Source organism: Diuraphis noxia, unplaced genomic scaffold (assembly GCF_037042655.1).
Source record: "Diuraphis noxia isolate RWA-SAM2 unplaced genomic scaffold, SU_Dnox_SAM2 contig0002, whole genome shotgun sequence".
In the NCBI taxonomy this organism is placed as follows: domain Eukaryota; kingdom Metazoa; phylum Arthropoda; class Insecta; order Hemiptera; family Aphididae; genus Diuraphis; species Diuraphis noxia.
Genome location: NW_028301712.1, coordinates 56826780 through 56849374, shown reverse-complemented (window position 1 = coordinate 56849374; position 22595 = coordinate 56826780). Strand labels below are relative to the sequence as shown.

General features: G+C 27.6%; 2 protein-coding genes across 3 annotated transcripts in view; one reads left to right on the top strand and one right to left on the bottom strand.

Annotated features, from left to right (window-relative positions):
• The first annotated feature begins 1490 nt into the window (after positions 1 to 1490).
• Positions 1491 to 7452, top strand: Stip1 (Stress-induced phosphoprotein 1). Its single transcript, XM_015515729.2, has 11 exons — positions 1491 to 1764; positions 1945 to 2154; positions 2234 to 2511; positions 4187 to 4373; positions 4890 to 5016; positions 5272 to 5414; positions 5499 to 5676; positions 6402 to 6563; positions 6642 to 6745; positions 6811 to 6974; positions 7045 to 7452. The coding sequence occupies exons 1-11, from the start codon at positions 1762 to 1764 to the stop codon at positions 7115 to 7117; spliced, it is 1629 nt and encodes a 542-aa protein (XP_015371215.2). The 5' UTR covers positions 1491 to 1761; the 3' UTR covers positions 7118 to 7452.
• Positions 7453 to 10000: 2548 nt separating this feature from the next.
• The window catches only part of capu (formin protein cappuccino), a 41117-nt gene continuing 28522 nt past the window's right edge, over positions 10001 to 22595 (bottom strand). For both annotated transcript variants that reach the window (XM_015515734.2, XM_089221398.1), the window contains 17 exons: positions 19040 to 19200; positions 15572 to 15674; positions 15391 to 15485; positions 14496 to 15198; positions 13919 to 14437; positions 13728 to 13848; positions 13526 to 13658; positions 13354 to 13444; positions 13229 to 13290; positions 12903 to 13112; positions 12654 to 12801; positions 11820 to 11990; positions 11655 to 11747; positions 11378 to 11429; positions 10682 to 10837; positions 10530 to 10605; positions 10001 to 10426 (listed from right to left, as the gene is read on the bottom strand). In XM_015515734.2, coding sequence (XP_015371220.2) covers positions 10397 to 10426; positions 10530 to 10605; positions 10682 to 10837; positions 11378 to 11429; positions 11655 to 11747; positions 11820 to 11990; positions 12654 to 12801; positions 12903 to 13112; positions 13229 to 13290; positions 13354 to 13444; positions 13526 to 13658; positions 13728 to 13848; positions 13919 to 14437; positions 14496 to 15198; positions 15391 to 15485; positions 15572 to 15674; positions 19040 to 19200 — 2924 coding nt within the window. In that variant the 3' untranslated portion in view covers positions 10001 to 10396. The remainder of the gene's footprint in view (positions 10427 to 10529; positions 10606 to 10681; positions 10838 to 11377; positions 11430 to 11654; positions 11748 to 11819; positions 11991 to 12653; positions 12802 to 12902; positions 13113 to 13228; positions 13291 to 13353; positions 13445 to 13525; positions 13659 to 13727; positions 13849 to 13918; positions 14438 to 14495; positions 15199 to 15390; positions 15486 to 15571; positions 15675 to 19039; positions 19201 to 22595) is intronic.

Here is a 22595-nt window from a genome sequence, read left to right as displayed (position 1 = left end):
GATCCATGCCTATACTTCCTAATTTTGTTATTTTGTAATTTTAATTATTTAATAAAATTTTTTATTTGTAGTTTTAATGTTTTATAATTTTAAATTTAAACTAGCCCTCCGTACTAGTACTTTTAAATAATTATAATATAACTACAGTAAAAATATAAAAAATGATAAAAAAAATTTGTATTTGGGTTTATCTCATAGAGTAATATACAGATGGCGTTTTGTATATCGACAGTTGAATCAAATTGAAACCATATTCGGACAAGGAGGCAGTTTACATTTACAATAGTCTTATCTTGTAGATCACGCTGCAAATCATTACAATTTTTATATGATATGTAAATTGATAATATGATATTGTAATTATCATAGATTATTTTTAACCTATTCTATGGTAATTGGTAATTATTAATTCTAACTTTTTCGTTTTTTGTTTTTTGATTTTTAATTTATTCATATTGTATTATCTTCAGCAAAATGCCTAGTTGTTTTGTTTGTGGCAGAACAATGAATACAAATTCAACAATAGAAGATATTACTTTTCATAAGTGAAATAATATAAGTGATTATTTGCATTAAATTAATAATATTATTATTATTAATACATTTAATTAATATTTGCGTTATAAATGTATTATGGACAATAAACATACCTAAAGAATATTTTATTAAAATCAAGTATAACCATAGAACAATAAGTTGTAGTATAACCAAGAACCATCCAAATGGAAAAACAATAAAATTATAATTGCACCATATTTTTTTCGCGAAACCAGGTCACACTGTATACAGGAGGCATTTGTCGCTTCAATTTATTTCAAGACGCCATCTCTATTATATTACTCTATAGTTAATCTTTCAATGAGCAATAAAATATTAAATTACAAATTACTACTAGAGCGCGCTGCCAGAGCGGGGCCGGATCATAGAGTAATATGATGTAATATTACTCTATGGGCCGGATAACAAGTCGAGCACATTAATTGTTCATATAAGCGACAGCTATCAAAATCTTATTGTTCACCGATAAATATTTCTGTTGACCTTGAGCTAGCGATTGTTCATGATGTTGGCAGTGGTAAGCGGAGTACCGGTATGATTAAGGCACAATAGTATAAGCTATAAGCTATTATAGTGCTCTAGGTTTGATGTAATCGTATTGCCATTTCGTAGCTATTGTTTATACCCATTGAGCAATATTATTTAAAACTAATACTCTATGATTTATACTATGTGTAACAACGCAACATTTTAAATTACAATACGGTTACAAGTTTTCAACTTCATGCCGAACCTCCGGCAAAATGAAAATAAATCAATCAGCTGTTTGACTGTCGCTTCCATTATATTCTATGGCATCAGGCATGGTCAAAATTAACACGTTTTGCAATGCGCATCGAGTGCAATATATTAGAAGTGCGTTAAATCGAAACCCTATAATATTCACTACTGCGCTGAAATTAAGTTGGTTACACTGCCCGGTGATTGTTTTTCTTCTTTAGTATCGAGTCTCGACACTTCTAGAATATTCTCTAGCTTCGTTTCTTTAAAATTTATTTAACTCCAATTCGTTTTGGATGCTAATCATTTGAAGTTGATTGAAGTTCCTCGTGTGCTGTGTCCTGTGATTTAGAACTGCATTATATCGAAGTGGTATTTACCAAGCTATTCAATATTTAATTATTTAAAGCTTATTTAAAGTTTCATTTAAAAAATTCATAGTTATCTTCGTTTTTAAATCGAATCAACTGAATCTTTTGAATTATGGTAAGCATAATCGTTACAAATTAAAATATTTAACTTGCCCAAAAATGAGAATTCGTATTTAAATATTTCTATTTTTACAAACTGATAATAATTTTATGATTACAATGAGTATACCTTCATCATTGAAAATAATATTTACTTGGGCTCATACATGTGGTTAAATCATTTTTATCGTTAAAGGCGTTGGATTTGAAAGATAAAGGTAATTCCGCCTTGGCAATCGGAGATTATGAACAAGCTATTGAACATTACACTCAAGCTATTGCGTTAGACCCCAACAACTATGTACTTTTTAGTAATAGATCTGCTGCATATGCAAAGCAAGGCAAATACCAAAATGCATTGGAAGATGCTGAAAAGACTGTGTCCATTAAACCTGATTGGCCTAAAGTATGTTTACCTAAATGTTAATTTTTTGTAATACCTAATTTCTACCTGTTTTTTTTTTTTATTATTATTATTTCTGTAGGGATATTCAAGAAAAGGAACAGCCTTATCATTTTTGGGCCGTAAAGATGATGCTGCCAAAGCATATGAAGATGGTTTAAAGTTTGACCCTTCTAATCAGCAGTTGCTTGATGGTTTGAGAGAAGTGAAACAATCTAAACCTGCTTTTGGAGGCAATAACATGTTTCCTGCTGAAGGGTTTTTGAAACTTGCACAGGATCCTAGAACTAAAGATTTAATCAAGGACCAGCAGTTTATGAGTCTACTAATGGAATGCCAGAGAGATCCTCAAAAGTTAATGTGAGTTTATTATAATTGTGTGGTACCATTTTATTGATAATAATAGTCTTGGGATTTTTAATGATCTAATCAGACATCTCCAGTATATTTCTTTAAAATAACTTTATAATGAAAGTAGCCATCCCCCAACATGTTATTATGGACTCCAACAGAACTGGAACTCCAGGAGCTTCAATTTATAACAATGTAGTACTAGACGATGGTAACGTAGATAACATACACAACATAAACCAGTTTTATACAAAAGATCATATTAGATGATAGTGCAATAAAAATAAATATATTTTGTTATAATAATAGCCAATAATCAATATAGCAACTATAAAGTTAAGGTATCTAGTAAGTTAAATAATTAATATTAAAACAGAAGAGAAAAACATCTTTATTTTTAGAAAATTTTAGCTGATCTCTGTGCACATCATAGTGACAAATTTCAGTGGATTTACCCTATCTTAATCTTCATTATAGATTTTTAACAGTCATATAAAATATAGGACTAAAATAATTTTTTCTCATTTTTAGTATTACAAAAGTGAAACAATTTTTAAAATTGGCAACTAATAACTAATTGCTAATTTCTTATTCATCCATACTAAATTGTATAACCAATAGCAACCCTAGAATAAACAAAAATATGTTTATATTTTTTTTATTATTATTATATCTATTATTTCTATTAAAAATTTCAAATTTTCAATGGAAAAGTTAAGGGTTACTTATCAAGATAAAATTGCCTAGATGTATAGCTTTCTGATACTATAAAAAAATTTAATAATTTAATAATTGGTTAAGTAAGTAGTTCCAGAGATTAAATCAAATAAATGGACAATTTTTCTTCTTTAAATTATATTTATATTTTGAAAAATATATATAGTCTATGACACTCAAAATTATAGTGGCTTCCTATTAGTAAAATAATTTTCAAACAAAAAACCATACAATATATACATCTTATGAATTTAAAATTAAAATTAGGCATTTGCTTAAGTATGTCATCAATGGAATCAATATAAATACATAATATTTAGTTATATATAGATATAGGTAGAAGTATACTTTTAATGCTTATTCAACTATTAATCTCATGAAAAGGTACTGAATACGCCAAATATACAATGAACTATACTTCAGCCCAAGAAAGAATGACTGTAAAAAACTTATACGTTGTTGTGCATAACTGCATTGGTCTTCTCTCAATACACAAAATTAAATCAGTCAGAAATTGGTTGGACACTAAACTGAGAGGTTTTTTTTACATACGTATGGATTTTGTGATAGTTGTTATAAAAGTTACACTTAAATTCTAATATTTTTTGAGGAGTATTTTTCGGTGTATACCGTAGTAGGGTTGGGAACTATGGTGGAATAAAATCTGGCTGGGTAGCACTCGTGACTGTCATTATGATGGACAAATTGTGGTTGTTCTCTTATGATGAATGGGAATTCGGAAAATAATTGTTCTAATAATTACAACATAAAATAATTCTAAATAAATATAATTTATTGTTCATTTGTTATTTGTCTAAAAACAATTTTACCACTTGAGAAATTACTATTAGTTGTAAGTTGTATCAATCATCATATCATCCAGGGAAATAAATTATCTGTTGTTAATTATTTAAGTAATTATGTAATATTATTAAGATGTGAATATGTGACAATTTTCCAATTATAGTATGAATATGCAAGATCCTAGAATATCAGCTGCATTAAGTGTAATGATGGGTATTAATTTAATGGGAGAAAATGACAAAATGGATACTGAACCATCACCCCCATCTCCATCAAAACAAAAAAGAGAATCAACACCACCACCACCTGAAAAATCTGAAGATGAAAGTTTAACAGAAGAACAAAAACAGGTAATTAAGACATCATTTAAGCAGTATTTTTAAAGGTAAAGACTATTTTATAGTGTATACTATATTTAGAATATGAAAGGTTTTGTGCGGTGACCGTTCTTTGTCAGGTGACGATCATATGTTTTTTCTCACTAAGTTGGCTGTCCGGTACCTTTCTTACCTTTAACTAGTCAAATCTAACCTATTAATATATTCTCACAAATAAGTTAGTTATCCACTCTTGTTTAAATTATTTAATTTGAAAATTATCTTTATTTTTGGTACCTATTATTATAACAAAAGACAATTGTAGTGTGTAGTGTATCAGATAATTTACATTTTATTAGTAATAACTTAAAATGCATCAATGCTACCGTGTTGTATAATACCATACTGTATATTAATTTTTTAATATTTTTTTAACCCTTTATTATACAACAACTTATTGTATTTTTTGCATTGTCAAATAATTGTATAACTATCATTTGCCATTTTTATTTTTATTTATTTTTATAGTTGTGTATGTTTTTTGTATAGGCTAAAAAAGAAAAAGACTTGGGTAATGCAGAATATAAACAGAAAAACTTTGAAGCAGCTCTTGTACATTACAATAAAGCTATTGAGTTAGAACCTACTAACATGACATTTTACAACAATGTTGCTGGTAAGTTTCTACAATTAAAAATATATATTTATTTAAAATCACAACATGTTGATGATTAACAGTGTTAATCTTACATCATAATTTATTGATTTAATCTAAATTCTTAAGCGGTAGTTTAGAATTATAAAAGATATTATTTCATTTATTTTTACCTACATTATTTACACCAATAATTAATTGTAATTATATACTATAAAACAAAATATCCATTAGTCCTGACTGTATTTTAATGTTTATATTTTTAAATTTATATAGCTGTTTACTTTGAACAAAAAGAATATAAGAAATGTATTGAGCAGTGTGAAAAAGCTGTTGAAGTAGGAAGAGAAAATAGAGCAGATTTCAAATTAATTGCGAAAGCTTTTTCTAGAATTGGAAACGCTTATAAAAAACTTGAGGTTTGAATTGATTCATCTTTCATAATATACTTTCATATGTATTTTTCAATACCATATACCACTATATATTACTTATATATTTAGGACTACAGGAGTGCAAAAACATATTTTCAAAAATCAATGTCAGAACACAGAACTCCAGAAGTAAAGACCATTATTTCTGAACTCGAAAAAAAAATAAAAGAAGAAGATCGCAAAGCATACATAGACCCAGTAAAAGCTGAAGAAGCAAAAGAAAAAGGAAATGAATTTTTCAATAAAGGTAATTATTTCATGGTTGTATAATATATTAGAAGTTCTGTAGTTATTACACCAAAATATAATGTTAATACCCGATTGCTTGACAAAACGATACTTTGGTTAAATACATTTTGACTTAAAAATGAGTTTTGATTCATCCAATAAGTTATTTATTTTTAATTTAAATTAAAGAAATGTTTAATAAGTATATAATGGTTTTCAATTAAAATATTAATGAAAGAATAATAGCATTATTATTGGGCATATTCTATATTACAATTTTTGTATAAGGTATAAAATAATTAATTTCTAGAGTATTGAAAATTGTCCTAAATAAAATATAGATAGTCCAGTACCAGTACTGCTAATTATTGGTTCTAGCATGAATATTTATCAGTACCAGCTTTCTGGTTTTTTTATTGTTACATATTGTTAAATGTTATTGAGACATGCTGTGGCGATGCCGATAACTTGTGAATGATAGATTAGTTATTTATATTATGAAAGTTCTTTATAAATACATTATTTTATTCTTATATTCCATAATCCACTGCATTAGACAATCACATGTATTACTAGATTTGCCTATAGGATATTCTTTAAAAAAGGCTTCTAACTTATTTATTACTTAAACTATAGTATAGGTAACAATATGACATTGAATATGTTTTGTAATTCTTCAATACTTTTATTTCCTCATTATCATCTGTGGTAAAAGAAGTAAACTTAATTCAATTTTTTTTTAAGGTCAATTTGCTGATGCTGTCAAATTTTATAGTGAAGCAATTATGCGTAACCCAGATGAACCTAAATATTATAGTAATCGAGCTGCTTGTTATACCAAATTAGCTGCTTTTGATCTTGGTTTAAAAGACTGTGAAAAATGTGTTGAATTGGATCCTAAATTTTGTAAGTATATTTTATTTTAATAAATAATAAAAATATTGAATTTTATGATCATGATAACATTTTATTTTTATATTATAGTAAAAGGATGGATAAGAAAAGGTAAAATTTTACAAGGTATGCAACAATCTTCCAAAGCATTAACAGCATATCAAAAAGCATTGGAAATAGATTCATCTAATACTGTAAGTTGATGAATTTTATTAATTTGTGTACATATTATGTAATATTTATATAAATATTTTTGTAGGAAGCCTTAGAAGGTTACCGGTCATGTTCAATAGCTGCAAATTCAGATCCTGAAGAAATGCGCAAGCGTGCAATGGCTGATCCTGAGGTTCAAGATATAATAAGGGACCCTGCAATGCGTCTTATACTTGAACAAATGCAAAACGACCCTAAAGCTTTAAATGAGTAAGTCAAATAATTGTGAATAATGATGAGTTTTGAATTTAAATTTATATTTTATTTTTATATTTTTTAGCCACTTGAAGAATCCAGATATTGCTAGTAAGATCCAAAAATTGATTGAGTCTGGATTAATTGCCATTCGTTAAATTTAGAAATAAATTGTCATATCTATTCATCTTACACTACTTTCAACGCTTTTTTATAAATTTATATTATATTTTTGAAGTTTCTTTCCATCAATATAATATACAGTTAGTTATGATGATAATTAAAGTACAATATATGAAATGTATAACTTAAATGTCTTAAATTATATTATTAGGGTTATTTTAATACTGTTTAAAAATATTTTTCAATCTTTATGTGATGTTCTGAATTTGTAATTGTGAACTTAGTGTTGATAAATGTTGATAAAAATAATATGCTATAGTTTTACACAATTGCCTTATTAATAATAAAAAAATATGTATTATGAATTCAATTATTTAAAAAGATGAATAGTAAATACTAAACCCAATTATTATAGAGTATACAACTTATTGAATTTAGTTAAGCGTAATAATAATATTAAAAGTAAGTATGATATAAATTTTAATTTTAAGTTATTAATTTAAAAAAATAATTATGTGCTTTTAAATACAACTATATTTTATTCAAAACAAATATTTTTAAGTCTTAAAATGAATTTTAAGACGAAATATGTTTAATAGATTTGAACTTTATAAATTTTTTACTCCTATTGAAGAATTTGTAAAATATTTATTTATTTTCTAGTTAATATGTTATGGTTATTAATGATAATATATCATTCTTTTTTTATATTTTACTTCTAAAACTTTATTCAATTACACATATAAGGTGCCCTGTTAAGGATTTGCCTTTTGAGATGTTCCCTGAAATATAAGATATTATAATTCTATTTTATTTATTTTTTTTAATAAGATGCATAGTCCTAATGACTACAAATGTTTAAATTTAAATTAATGTTTTGGTAATAAAGTTGAAAATAGCCATATTTTAGTTTATTTTTCTAGTTTCAAGAATAACTGTATGTAATATCTTAGTCCAAATTAGCTAGTCTCGTTTTCGGATAAGATTTATTACAGTTAATGGTATTATGTAATATTATAAAAATACATTTTTCTTGAAATTAGAAAAATTTTCAAAAATTGTGTGGTGTGATAAAAATAAAATGTTTAGAAAATAAACTACAATGTGATGGCTAGTATCAATTTTTTTAACTTACTAAAACATTAAATTATATCATATTAATAAGTTTTCTTTCCATTAAAAAAGTTAACATATGATATTAGCCCAAGCTCTTAAGTTAAAAAAAAAATGGATCTCCTAAAAAGCCAATGGCTGTGTTGAGGAGAATGTTCACTAGGTGATAATAAGTTAGATACAAACTTTATCTAAAAAATAATCAGATAACAGATTGTCATAATAAAAACTTAATAAAAGTATTAATGTAATTTTTATAAATTGAGAAATTGTTTGAACTTATTTAAATCGTGATCACAGCAAAATTGCATACACTTGTATTGAGAGCATTGCTGTCCAAAAATAATTTTAATTTTAGAAACAACTATATAAGATTTCACTTTCAATAGTCAAGTAGAATAATTATGGCTTGAAACAGTATTGTCAACTTTAAAACTATACATTAGTAAACAAATATTTTTAAGATACAAAGATTAGATTTAATATATTTAATTCTCTTTATAAACTCAAGATTTGATGCATTTGGGGTATATTAAAAATGAATTTAACTATTGAATTCAGTGTTACTTCAAGGTTGAAAAGATGTGTTAAAATATTTGAAAAACTGGTTGAAACATTATTTGGTATGGTAAATGTTATGCAATACCTATTATTGACTATGTATAGTGATACTATTCTTGGGTTTTAGAAGCACCATTACTCTTTGTATTTGATGTTAACATGTTGCTTCTTTAAACTGAATAGTTGAAAATATTTAATTATTTCACCCAAGGTTAGGTCAATAATTAGTAGAACTTTTCTCCTAAATTGACAATTGTAGAATAATTTAATGAATAACAAGAACATTTTAGACACTGAATATAGAAAAAGTATAGTAATAGCGCCTTTATTCTTAAACTTATATCTTGTGTTTTAATTATTTTATTGTTAATTATCTCAGATAATATTTTGGTGAGTAAGTGGGAGCTTTTGAAAATCTACCTTTCAATATCACGTGTATATTTAGCATTTTGCTAAAATACTGTTTTAGAATTCGTCTGAAAATAACATGTTGAATGAATTACCATAGTCTTATAACAACATTACCTTCAAAAAATGAATTGTGATTTATTATAACTAATTACTGTGCTGTTGTGGCAAGTTCTGCATTACTGCATTTTTTGTTAGATTATTCGGGATTTTTATAAACATTTCATTGATGTTATACAAATCATGTTGGTTATACTTATAACTTATAATCAAGGACAGGCCATTGCCATTGAATGTTCAAATTAATGGTGAAATATAAATATCAAATATTCTTTATCTTTTTTTAGTATGTTTATCAGTAGAAAATGTATATGCTTAACGAAAAATAATAATAAATCTTAATAACTTATATATTATCTACGATTAAGTAGAGGATAGTGATATAGTCAGGAATCAGGATTTAATTTTTCTAGAGGAATTTAAACCGATGGCCATTTTTACAACCTTTGGTATGCATTGTTCATTAGGTACCTTGACAACAATAATATTCTATGGATTTCCCTAGATATAAATGTTGACAGTGAGTATGGAGCAGAAATCTCACATCTTAATTTAGGCACTGTATTGGTGCTACAGGAAAAGTGGTTTTTGGGGTTTAACATATTTCTCGCATTACGTTTATAAGTTACCATCTTTTTTTTGTTCATCAATTGCTCTCATAAATTATTATTCTTGACTTGGCCTATCCAGTCGTAAAGTTCTGGCACCTTCATAACTGGTTACAATCATACATTAGTACAATAATCACATAGTGTAAAATGAAATGTTCAAAGGCATAATATAATAATTAATATATTTTATGTGTCCAACTAATGTCTAGTATATAGATTTTACTTAACATTCTAGTCAGTCTTTACAATAAATCCAACAGTTAAAAAAAATAATGTTTTTAAAGATTAAAATATATATATATATATATGAATATAATCTTTTATAGTGGTTAGTATGAATAACATTTATACTCTAAACTTATAACAATACTTATAATCAACATTATAAGATGTGGAAAAAAAAGAAAAACATAAGCGATCGTGCGTACACATTTTCACAACATTTTCATCTTAACACGCATTGGACTATGCAGAGTAGAAGATAATTAACAGCATATGTTCATTCAGTCTTGAATTTGATTAAAAAATTGTATTTCGTTTTTGAAATTAACATTTAGAAAATCATTTGAATTTTGATTGAATTTGATTTTTCTAAAAAATAAAAACCAATATATTAATAAATATTACCTATGTATTACATTTCTTAGTTTTTTCCAATTTTGGAATGTAATAAGAATTAGAGAATTATTATTACCAGTCCTTCTAATGATTTTTTGCTTGTCCTAACTAGTTGTTGTCTTTCTTTTGTTCTTCTTTTACTTTCTAAGAGCCTGAAATTGTGTGCATAATGAAATACATTATACATAAATGTGCTATAACTAAAAATGATGGAGTGCAAATGATTACTTTTCTTTTACTATTCGTTGTTGTTCCATATTCCAACAGTCTTTGAAGTCTGTACAGAAGGGTAGCCACAATGGGAAAAAATCTTTAGGTGCAACATCTAAGAGACTTTTACTGGTTTTTGGTTGGAACTGATAAAATCGCATTAACTTAATAAACCTGGATAAAAAAAACTAAACTGTTTTAGTTTGTTAAACTACGGGTTTTAAACAATAATTGAAATATATGATACAATATTAAAATATAATTTCTTGCAGAGGACGCCATACCTGCCGCACGTGTTGTCTCCAACTTACGAGTACTTACCTATGTAACATAGCAAGCAGCAGATCGCGTTTAGCTCCGTTAGTTGAAAAATTAAAATGTATTGGCATCTTATAAAATTTAAAAGTAAGAACATTACCTGTGTTGGTATGTTATTGTGTTTGTAAGATAGTTCAGTGTTTAAGTGTGAGCATTTTTAATTTACCTACGCTGTATGCTATCCACGCAAAACTAAAAGTTTTAACCACGTTAAAACCCAACACTAACACTGATAATGTTACCTCTACATTTTATAAGAAGTCAACTTACTCCATTTAATTTTTAAACTAAAAGAGCTAAACGTTGTCTGCAGAACGCAACTTATGTTATGCACTTGTAAGACGGAGGCAACACTTTGTAGGTAGGTATGTCATCCTCTCAAATTGTATTCCTTACAGTTTTTTACTTTCTTCTAAATTCTCATGTTCATTTTCTATCTGTCTGTGCGCTGTTAAAAATATACAATTTATATTAATACATTTCTAACTGAAACTTGGGTTCGTTGTATAACTTGGACTTTTCCCGATACGTTTTAAATTTGTATAACATTCTAAATATTTGAATCTTTAATTTACATCATTATTTTATCTAATTTAATTATTAATTTATGTTTGAAAAATACCCCAAGCTATACAATACACATATTTAGTATAATGAGTTTGGATGTACCAACCCATAGAAATAAATGATTCCATTTTCGTTTTGAAAGGTTCCAAGCTATCATAAGCTGACGACAATATCACTTTGTCAGCTTTTTTCTTGCAACCTAAAAAAACAAAAATCACATTAAACGAACACTTCAAATTATTTTTGTAAATAAATATATTATAATACTCACCAGCCAGTTTTATTTTTAATTCTTTAAGACCTTGTTGTAAGTCATCAAAAGTTACGTGTGCTGCTCGATCTACATCACTGGGTTCTGGCACAGGTAATGTTTCTTTCATTGGTTCTTTACATTCATTAATGTATGTTTGTACAATAAAATGTAACAGAGTCATTGAGTTATCTATAAAATAGTCACTAGTCAGTACTATAAGTCTAGGTATTAAAAAAAAAAAAATTAATTATCTAAATAATATTTTGTTGATTATATGCATAAACATTCATTGAACTAGAATAATTAATTATTATTATTTATTTATTATAAATACATCTTAACAGTACTTTGTCATATTAAGATTTTGTTATAATTCCAAAATAAATAATCGTAAATCACTAACATAATATAATATACGGTATCTATTAAGTATAAATCATGTACCTACTTAGGAAGCTACTCGAAATGTTCAAATATGTATATTAGTAATTTCTAGACATGATAAAATAATGTCAAAATATTTTGAATTGAAATAAATTTGAGCTATCCATGGACATTTGAAATTTTAGACTTTTTTATCGATGAAAGTTCATCAATTGTTCTTAAAAAAATATATATATCAAAAATATTTAATCAAAATTAAAAAAAACTAACTCAAAATTCTTTGAGCGATCGAAGGTAAAACTATGATAGTTAGCAAATAACATTGCATAGTAAAATATTTAAGTATAGCCGTATAGGTAAGTGCTCGGTAATATAAAGATGACACATTCTATTGCTCTGTTCAGAATTATTATTTTTGAATTCAAATTAACATATTTATTACAGTAGGTAATAATATATTTTCTTCACCTTTGCTTTTAACATCTCGAAGTTTGGGTAATATTTCCAAACCGAATCCGTCTGCTTGACCACGTTGTCGATTACCTCCATTCATGTAATTCCCCAATGCTAATATGATGGCCAAGACTTTTTTTAAGCCCTCGGAAGTCATTAAGAACTACGTAATAATAAAAATCACAAGAATATATCAATTTAATATTTACGTATAGTTTATATTAGGTACCTATGCAAAATGGTTTTATTTTGTAAAAAATTTACCCTAGAAGTAACTTTCATGTTATTCAATTTGTTTGCTATGTTATTCAACGCGTCATTGAAATCAGATTGGAATATTAAACACGCAACGCGTTCACCAAAATGTGGTATCTCACTAAGCTCTAACAGGAACTGTTCTGGTTTGTCGAGTGGCTGATCTGGATGAGATGCCACATGACCTTTAATCAATGCCAATTCTTCTTCCGTCGCAGACTATTAAATAACGACATATAGGTCCTCAAAATATATTAAACTTGAAAAAAGCTAATTACAGTACTTATACGTATTCATTAGTGATTAAAATGATTACATAGGTACTTGATACTTACCACTTCATAAATCTGTTGAAGTACTTCAACGCTTACTACAGACGTATCGAAATTATAAAGAGCTGAAAAACAAATACGAGTAATGTTAAAATCAATATACATGTTGTTATATAATTATTATTTACCGTTTTCGATTTCAGAAAAATCCAAATGTAAACTCTGGGCTAATATGCCTACGTTTCGTGATCTCTTAGTGTCCAACAACTGTTTAAATTCCTATACAATTATGAAAATGTTTGGTTAAAGTATTTATTTTTTTCATATTATTTATACAGACTCACTCAATGTACAACTTACCTCTATTTTTTTTTTTAGTTGCACCTTTTTTTTTGCTAATTTTGGTTCAACTGCTTGTCGAGAAAAAAGCTGCGAAAACTCGTTTATATTCGGTATTGGGGCTTCTTCTAAATCACTCCATAGTGGTTTTAAACTATACATTATACAAGTTAAAATTCAGTTATTTTAAAATTTTACACTGTCTATACTTTTTTATATTTACCAATCTGGTGAATCTGGAGTAGTTGGAGTGTATGTTTCTATAATAGGATCTTTCAAAATAACTCTTGTCCAATATAGAGGTCTCATAGGTACCGGTGGAGTTATTGGCTTTTTACGTAATACTATATTTTAATATGAAAATACGAGTTATAGTTATCTTACTCAATAGATAGTATTCAGTGATATACTCACAATCGCGTTGAGCATTCCAACCACCAATAGGTGGAGCAGGAAATGGCGTTGGCCCAGTCATCGGTGGCGGAGGCGGAGGAGGACCATTGAATCCAGAAACTGATTTGTTTAATGATTGCACTGGCGATGGTGGTGGTGGAATACCACTTGGTGTGTTATATAATATAGGCGAAGACGGAGAAGGTGTGTAATTTGCAGGAGGTTGAAGAAGAGTTGATGGTGCTGGTGGTGGTGGTGGTGGCGGCGGCGGTGGTGGTGGAATAGTACTTCTAGGAGGTTGTGGTAATGGAGGTGTTGGTGGAATATTAGTTCCCGAAAGTTGTGGTAGAGGAGGGGGAGGTGGAATTATAATCCCAGTAAATGTTGTTTGAGGGTTAGGAGGAAGAGGAGGAGGAGGTGGCGGTGGCGGTGGAGGTGGTGGTTGATTTATACTTCCAGTAAGTTGTGGTGGAGAAGGAATAGGTAGCGAAATACTGATTTCTGGAATAGGATGGAATGTTACAGGGGGAACGGTACTTTCTGCAAAAAAAATATAAATAATTAATGTAATTTTTAGGCAAAAACGTTATTATTGTACCTGTTGTTAAAGCAAGCTTATCGTCATTATCGTTGAGTAATGATAAGGTGGAATCTGGTAGTATTTGTTTCTTTGTTTCTACATCGGTTTCTTTTTTAAAAACCAACGAATTTTCCGAAAAATCACATTTAATAGCTTCTATGGCGACTTCAGGTGAACTTAATAGTGACTCGTTTCTGCACTCAGAGTCTGCACTTTGAATAATTGTACTACTATCGATCTCATTATTATCACTTGAATTAAAAATTGGTGTTAAACCACCGAAAACTATCTTATTAAGAGAGGAACTTTTTGGTGTTGTTATTGGGGACAAACCGCTGTACGTTGGATTGTTCACGCCGACCGGAGTATAAAACAAAGTGGAATCCCCTCCATTAGAACTAAGTAGTGAAGATTGAGTATCTGATGAATTTTGTTTAGGCGTTGATGAAGAAATTGATGTCCTTTTAGTTGGTGATTGGATACCATTCACTTTTTTTATGGACATTTCATCAGGTGTATTTCCATTTGTTTGTTTGACGGAAATATTTGACTGGTCTATTGATAGGGTCGAAAATTTATCAGATAACGAAGATAATGACTTCTTGCGTCTTATTGTCAAACTAGTTGGCTTAGGACTTATAGTTTGTGGATAATCAGATATATTTTCCAAATCTTGCATGTTCTCCTTGTGTGTTGCTCCTATGCCGTTTTTGAACGGTAACTAAAATATTTATATAAACAATTTTACTTTAATGATGGCTTAACAAACGGAAGTTATTGTTTATATAATAACATTATACATGATAAATAGTTAGTAAGAATATTATGTTTTGACAGCGGAAAAATGAAAGAAGTGAGTACAATGAATACGGATTTGTAAATGGGAAATAGGTATTATATGATATATTAATACCTGTTTTGAAATTGTTTTATTTTGAATTTCTTGTAGTTCTTCTGAATTTGAATGCGCTTGAGACGTTGGCCCATCTTTACCGTTTTCATTACCACCTTTGACAAATTATTATACGAAACAAATCAATATTTAAGTACATACAATACATTTGCAAATATGCAACAACATAAATTAATAATACCTAAACTTTTATCCGTTAACCATGTCGGTTGTCCAATACGTCCCGGAGACGACGACGGAGAGTTAATCAGTTCAGAACGAGCCCAGTAGTACATGTGATCCAACTAAGTATAAACACAAAAGTATATTCAATTAGCTTTAATATTAGTTTTTCATGAGTTTGTTACGTATAATACATAACGATCACTTGTAATGGGATCATACAGTCACAATATTTTATTATAGAATTAAAAAAATACCATCGTTATAATATATGAAGGCAGAGCATAATATTTTAGTGATACATAAATATAATATTATAGTTTTTTGGTATATGTCATTTGAAAGACCTTAAACTATTTTTATAGAAAACACCTACAGACTTCCATATCTACTCATCGATTAGGTTGTATTTTTGCTTTTTAAAAAGTTGTATCCAATTTCGAAAATATAAGGATTACCTATTTATTATCATTATTATGTTTGTTTTTTTAATTAGTAACATGGAATGTAACGAGTCATTAAAAATATCAAACAATAATAATCATTTTGAATGATCATCAAATCTTAGAGGCACCCATATAGTGACCAACATATACTACATATGGATTTTCAGTAACAGTTAAAATTACAATACATACCTACTATTTTAACGCGGTAAAGATGATCTATGTATTTCATAAAATAATTTTATAGAGTATTGTATATAAATGATAATTTTTCAAGGTTGTTATTACGAGACCTGTGTAGGTATACCTAAACCAGTAATAATTTAGTAGCTATTGATTTTATTGCTCAAGTAAGAGGATCGAGAATACCTAAGATGAAAGTTGATCTATAGTCTCGAATATATATATAGTTATCGTATAAAATAATTCAGTGTTTGTTATAAATAGAGCATGTACACTACTCAAAGGTCCTTGATAAATATGATGAAATAAAATGAAAGACCCGAAGACAAATCATTATTAACATTATCTTTAAAATAAGAACAAAGTCATAATAACATATACCTACGTTTCTAACGTATATCTTTTATAGTGTTTATATTTTTATTGAAATTGCATGCATAGACGCATAGTACCTACATACATATTTGTGTTATATAACATTCAACACGTTATATATTTTTTTTTTATATACAATAAAGTAAACCTGTCACATAAAATTATATCATGAAATAATTTCTAAATATTTTATGCATTTAAGTTATAAATTTAATTCACGCCGAAGTGCCTTCGCTGGTTGGTTCTTCGCTCAAGACACTCAAGCTAATACATATATTATATAATTTTAGAAAAATAACATCATTTATGCTTATTGTACTTTTTTATGTACAGATTGTATAAAATCTAAATAAAAAATAAAATAAAAAGTTATAAATTTATAATATACGTTTTTGCATAATTAAAAACTTATTAATAGATATCGGTTTCAACGTAATTGTTTTTGCATCGAATTATAATGTGTACAAAGTACATAGTTCATACTTTATAACGCATGTCATAAGATAGTATGACATAATGTTGATTGATTACGAGGTGTGAGGGAATTAAAAAATATCTAAATATATACCTAGCGTTTGAACAGTATTAAGTTCTGTAGATACTACCTCATATTCCCATAAACCTTAAATTAAAAAAAAATTAAAAATCGAAATTGATTGTTAAAAATCATAACACACAGGCAAGTAAACACTGAGACACCATTACATTATGTTTGTCTGTAGACACATTTAACAAATTATAAATTAAAAAATTACTTTTCTTTACATATTTGGAAGAAATATTAATCAATAAAAATAAATGTTAATTTAAATTTAAATGTGTTATAATACTATATTTGATCTAAAATTAAAACATAAAAAATATATTTTTTATTGCATAATGCATGAATTGGTGTTTAAATTAATATTAGGTGATAATTTTTTAAGGTTAGTGCAATTATTAATAATTGTTTTTATAGTAGGTATAAAGTCGTCTTAAACCTAACCATAAGCTACATAATCTAACAATTAACATCTACATATTTCTTAGAATATTAAACATTTTGTGTGAGCAATAATTATCAACAACTAGCTTTTTTTTTAAATGTAATTCTACGCCAAATATGCGTTTTTGTGTTGGGCGGGCAGTTTTTTCCTCCGCCCATTCTTAATGTAAATGTGCCGTGAACACTCGTATAAATAATAAATGCAGTTATAGGTGTGTCGCGATGCAGTAATATATCTGTTTATAAACTATTATCATTATAATATAATAATATTATTGTAGTGACATATTTAAGAATGTTATGTCAACTAAATGAAAATGAAATCTCGCAACAACGCATTATATTATTATAATATTATACATCAAGCATGAATGCATGATGCTCACACAATTTTTGCTTTAATAATGAATTTGAGTCTATAATTTTTGGAATTTTTAAGTATATATTTTAAAGACTATATTTTCAAATATTTGTGCAAACCACTTAAATTTAAAAACATTTTGAGAAGATTAAAATGAGTAGTTTCTTAATAATTAAAATGTATAGTATAGATACTATAGTCTTTAAAAATTATTTTAATGTAATACCTATTTTATACTCAAACAATTTTCCAAACAAAAAATGTTGATAAACCTTTTGTAAAACTACTCACACAAAGTTTTGTATTGGATAGGCATATCAACATTTTCAAAAAAATCATCTACTTAAAAATTTAGAGAAAATTAGAGTGATTCTCTTATGAAATAAATAAGGTGTATCGCCACATGGCGTTGGTATCCAATATCTTTGAATTTTAAAATAAGATCATAAAGTATATAGATATAGGTACTTAAAAATTTAAAAAAATTAATTATTTAACAGTGTGGGTAAAGGAGCATGCCTTGTGAATCATTCTGTATAAAATATAAAATTTATTTTAATTTTAATATTCTATGTTCAAACATAGATTGTACAATGTCATAGCATAGATAATGCAAAGTAATTGTCATAAAAATAGAAATTTAATATTCAATCCTTTTAAAATTTTCCACGTACCAGCAGTCTGTACTTCTCTGTATTGTCCTATACGGTAATCAAACAACCTTTCCTAAACTACAATAACTTACGGACAACCAACAATCAACAATTACAGTATACTGAATAGGTCCTCTCGTTGCAGCTGCATTGTCTATGAGTGTGTATAAATTGTATAATGTATATTGAGGTATAAATATGTATAGATACATATCGGTAGGTAGCGACTAACGCCCTGATAATATACATATAATATGCATGCATGTAAAATATTATTATTTAAAAAAAAAAATAAAAAATACCTGCGGCGAAATAGGCCATTGGGAAACAAGTATTATTTTACAATGTAGATTTAATTCTGACGATTTAGAGACAACGACTATATTGGCTTGCTTACAATATTATTAGGAACGATAATAAGTTATGTTACACATTTTTACAAATTTTCAAAATTTGATAGTTAATTGTAAAACGTTGCACTCACTCTAAATAGGTCACCGGCTACCGTAGCATCTTTGTCTCGTATCTGTTTGATGACACCTGCAGTCATTAGATCCGTGCAGATTTGAGGCAACAGCAACCGGGCATCCCTTCGGCGTTCCTCCGTACTAAACGACGAAACGAGCCAGTTGACCAGCACTTGTCCTGTGTACAAACAAAAAAAAGGATATCCGTGGAGTTACACAATCATCATATTGTATATTATTAACAATAACGACTTAATTTGAGGGAAAATTCGGTTCGACACAGCTCACAAGTATATGAGTAAAAACAAAAAGAATACATACTGTAAAACTGTATTCTAATGTTATATTATATACATATAGCATATACCGCAAAGTATAATGTCCAAGCCACCGAGCGTGAGAGAAGACGAGAGAAACGACTATTTCTAAGTATGATATTATTTTATGGCGTGCGACGCGCTTTAATATGTAGATTGTAGGTATAACATATTTTGTACTTATAATAATGCGTTGCGAGTGATTATAATAATATTACGATAGCGGCGGTTGGATGCATTTTTGGCACGTTTTTAGTATGATGGTATATAAGGCATATAATAATGGTAATGATGTAAAGTAGGTACCTTCAACTATACATTATTATATGACGCGCATATCGCGGCGGAGAGCAAATAACTGGACCCGTCATCCTCGCCTATATCGTATATTCGTATCACTATAATGCTGTGTATAATATATTATAATACGTTTATTTAAATACCTTTTCGTTTTGAAGTACCTAACTAGTCGAGTAAATTGCCGAGAAAAAATTGTAATTATACAATCATAATTTTCATAAATTCAAGGACGCCCGGCGCAGACGTCTGTTGGTCACATTTTTAACGTAAAAATAATATATACATGATATATAGTACCCATATAATTTTTTCTGCACGAGCCAAATACTACAATGGAAATTATTCGGTCAAAAATAATTGCTGTACGAAATGTGATTAAGATTGTAATAGGTATAATATCGAGTCTTTATCAAACATGAGCGTAAATTTAAATTTAATAATTTAATATACCTATTATTCTTATGCTGAAAAAACTGATATCCGCTAATAACTTTAGCTGGAGGATACCGTTTTTCCGAATATTACACACACGGAAATATATATTATTATAAAGTATATGCTATAAAGTACTTTTATCGATTTTAGAAAAAAAATGTTTAAAATATCTTTATTTCGAGAAATCAAAAAAAATGTTCGTAATGGTATCTATCTACATTTTACTTAGAACGTATACAGCGATAAAAAGATGGAGGTGAGTTATTAATTTGTTTAGATCAATCTCTTAATAAACACATAAAAAAAAGATTATCTTTATAAACATTTCTATAATTGTACAGAAATTAAAAAAAAATGTTTGGTACTAACAGAGGTCGCGAATTGTAGGCTTACGCCTCGTAGAGTCGAATTTTTCTGAAATCCTAAGAATAGAGAGTAGAGAGTTTATCTTATTTAACAATAATTTGATCCAGAAATTTTCCTTTTATTTTTGAATTTTAATAAAGTATTGAAAGAGTATGATTTACGTTTACTATAAGGCGAAATCCGCATGAAACTATGAAATGCTGCAGAACTAGGCATATTGTAAATTAGTTTTATTCATTAGGAAACTGTCTCAAGTTGGTAGTGAGACAGTGAGTATATGACCTATATATGTAATTTGGCTATTACTACCTGGATATGTTCATTATATCTATGTGACATCTAACCTTATTTCAATTAATTTTGTGTTAGGAGTTTTTGTTGATTTGAATTTTGATTTTACTATTATAAAAGGTAAGTACCTTTTATCTAGTAGCTAATGAAGTTTAGAACATTAATGTGATGTGATAATCATATACCTACTAATATTTTGTTTTTTGAAATAAATCTGATTTTTCAAAGTATATTATTAAAACTATTCAATTTAATAGCTTCATCATCAAATCAACAATCAACTAATATCTTCCTTCTTCCACTAACCTTAAACATACTACTTTTACAGTTTAAATTATAAAATATTTCGTCTCAAACTGAAATTTTCAAATTCGAGCCGGATTTTATCTCTCTGTCAAGGCTGTTATAAACGCCGATGTTCTTCTGGGTGGATATTTTTTCATTTATTCATAATAACACTTTTTTTTTTTTAATATATCCTTACTGAGTGGTTAATTTTTGGCTTACCTAACCTTTTAAAATAATTTAGAAATCTTGTATACAGTTATGCAAAATATATCCAATTTAAAATTATTGTAGGTACGCGAACATTATACGACCTTCCTATAAAAAATTAAATCGTATGCTATCTTTCACTTTTAAAATATAATTTATAAACTTAAACTACTTATTTTATACCTTGTATTACCCAATAAAAAATAATATAAACATAGGATCTTAAATTATAAACTGTACATTTTAAGCTTTTTTTTTTATTATTTATTCTAGGTTTGACTGAATTCAATGTAAGTTGAACACAATGAACTATTCCAAGAGCCATTAACCACCTTTACATTAAATGAATAAGTGTAAAAAAACTTTAAAAATATTATGGAAGTTGAATAATTATACAGTTAGATATAATATGTTAAATACTTTGAAAATAAAATCAGGGTTAGGTTACTGACGTAAAATATTAATGACTCATTTAATGCCTGCGAATAAAAGATCTTACTTTTATTGATCTAAATATGATCATTGAAAAACTAATATTGTAATTATTTTTATTAGATCCTATATTAAATTTATCTACCTACATTTTTTTTAAATCGTTAATATTGAATTATATACAAACCGTGTTCGATTACCCTTACACTTATTTATATAACGCATGATATATTAGTATGTACTATTTACTATATTATGTAAAATGGAAAGTTCTATTTGGAATAATAGACACCAAAATTCCTGATCGACTTTCAACAACACTACAGTATCACGAATCACGATATAAATTTATTAATGAAAACAATTTCACCCAATAACCAAGCGTTTTATACAATCGTTTGTATCGTAAGGAACATTTATTTAATTTATAAAGGTATTAGCCATTAGGTCATTCGGAAAATAGTATTTGGCAGGTAGGTATACTCAGTAATTGTTTATATATATATTTTTTTTTTAATAATATTTATTATTCATAAAACATCGTATTTGGATTTGAATACCTATGTATTGTGTTATTTGGTTAAAACTATTCGTGATCGACAAAACCGATGATCCGTGATGATTGCAACTTATGATAAGTTTTTTAGGTAATATTATTATGCATAGCTATTGTAAATGCGGTCAACAAACTACGCCTTGTATACTCCATACACGATGTATAATGTATAATATATTATATGACTGTAGGGTACGATTTAGAACATTACAACACTCACACTATACATTGTAATTAAATCCGTCAATATATATAGTACTGCAGATAGGTGCACTGAATGGTGTTCTGAAAAAAAAATTGTTTCTATTTCATTTTAGTTGTACCTATATAATGTATGTATATCTTCATACATGCAGAGCACATATACGTATATTTATAAGA

Excerpts from the sequence above, each read along its gene's own strand:
- Stip1 (XM_015515729.2), top strand. Across the intron at positions 5,677-6,401 it reads AAATGAATTTTTCAATAAAG|GTCAATTTGCTGATGCTGTC; the intron begins GTAATTATTTCA and ends TTTTTTTTTAAG. Across the intron at positions 6,564-6,641 it reads TGAATTGGATCCTAAATTTT|TAAAAGGATGGATAAGAAAA; the intron begins GTAAGTATATTT and ends TTTATATTATAG.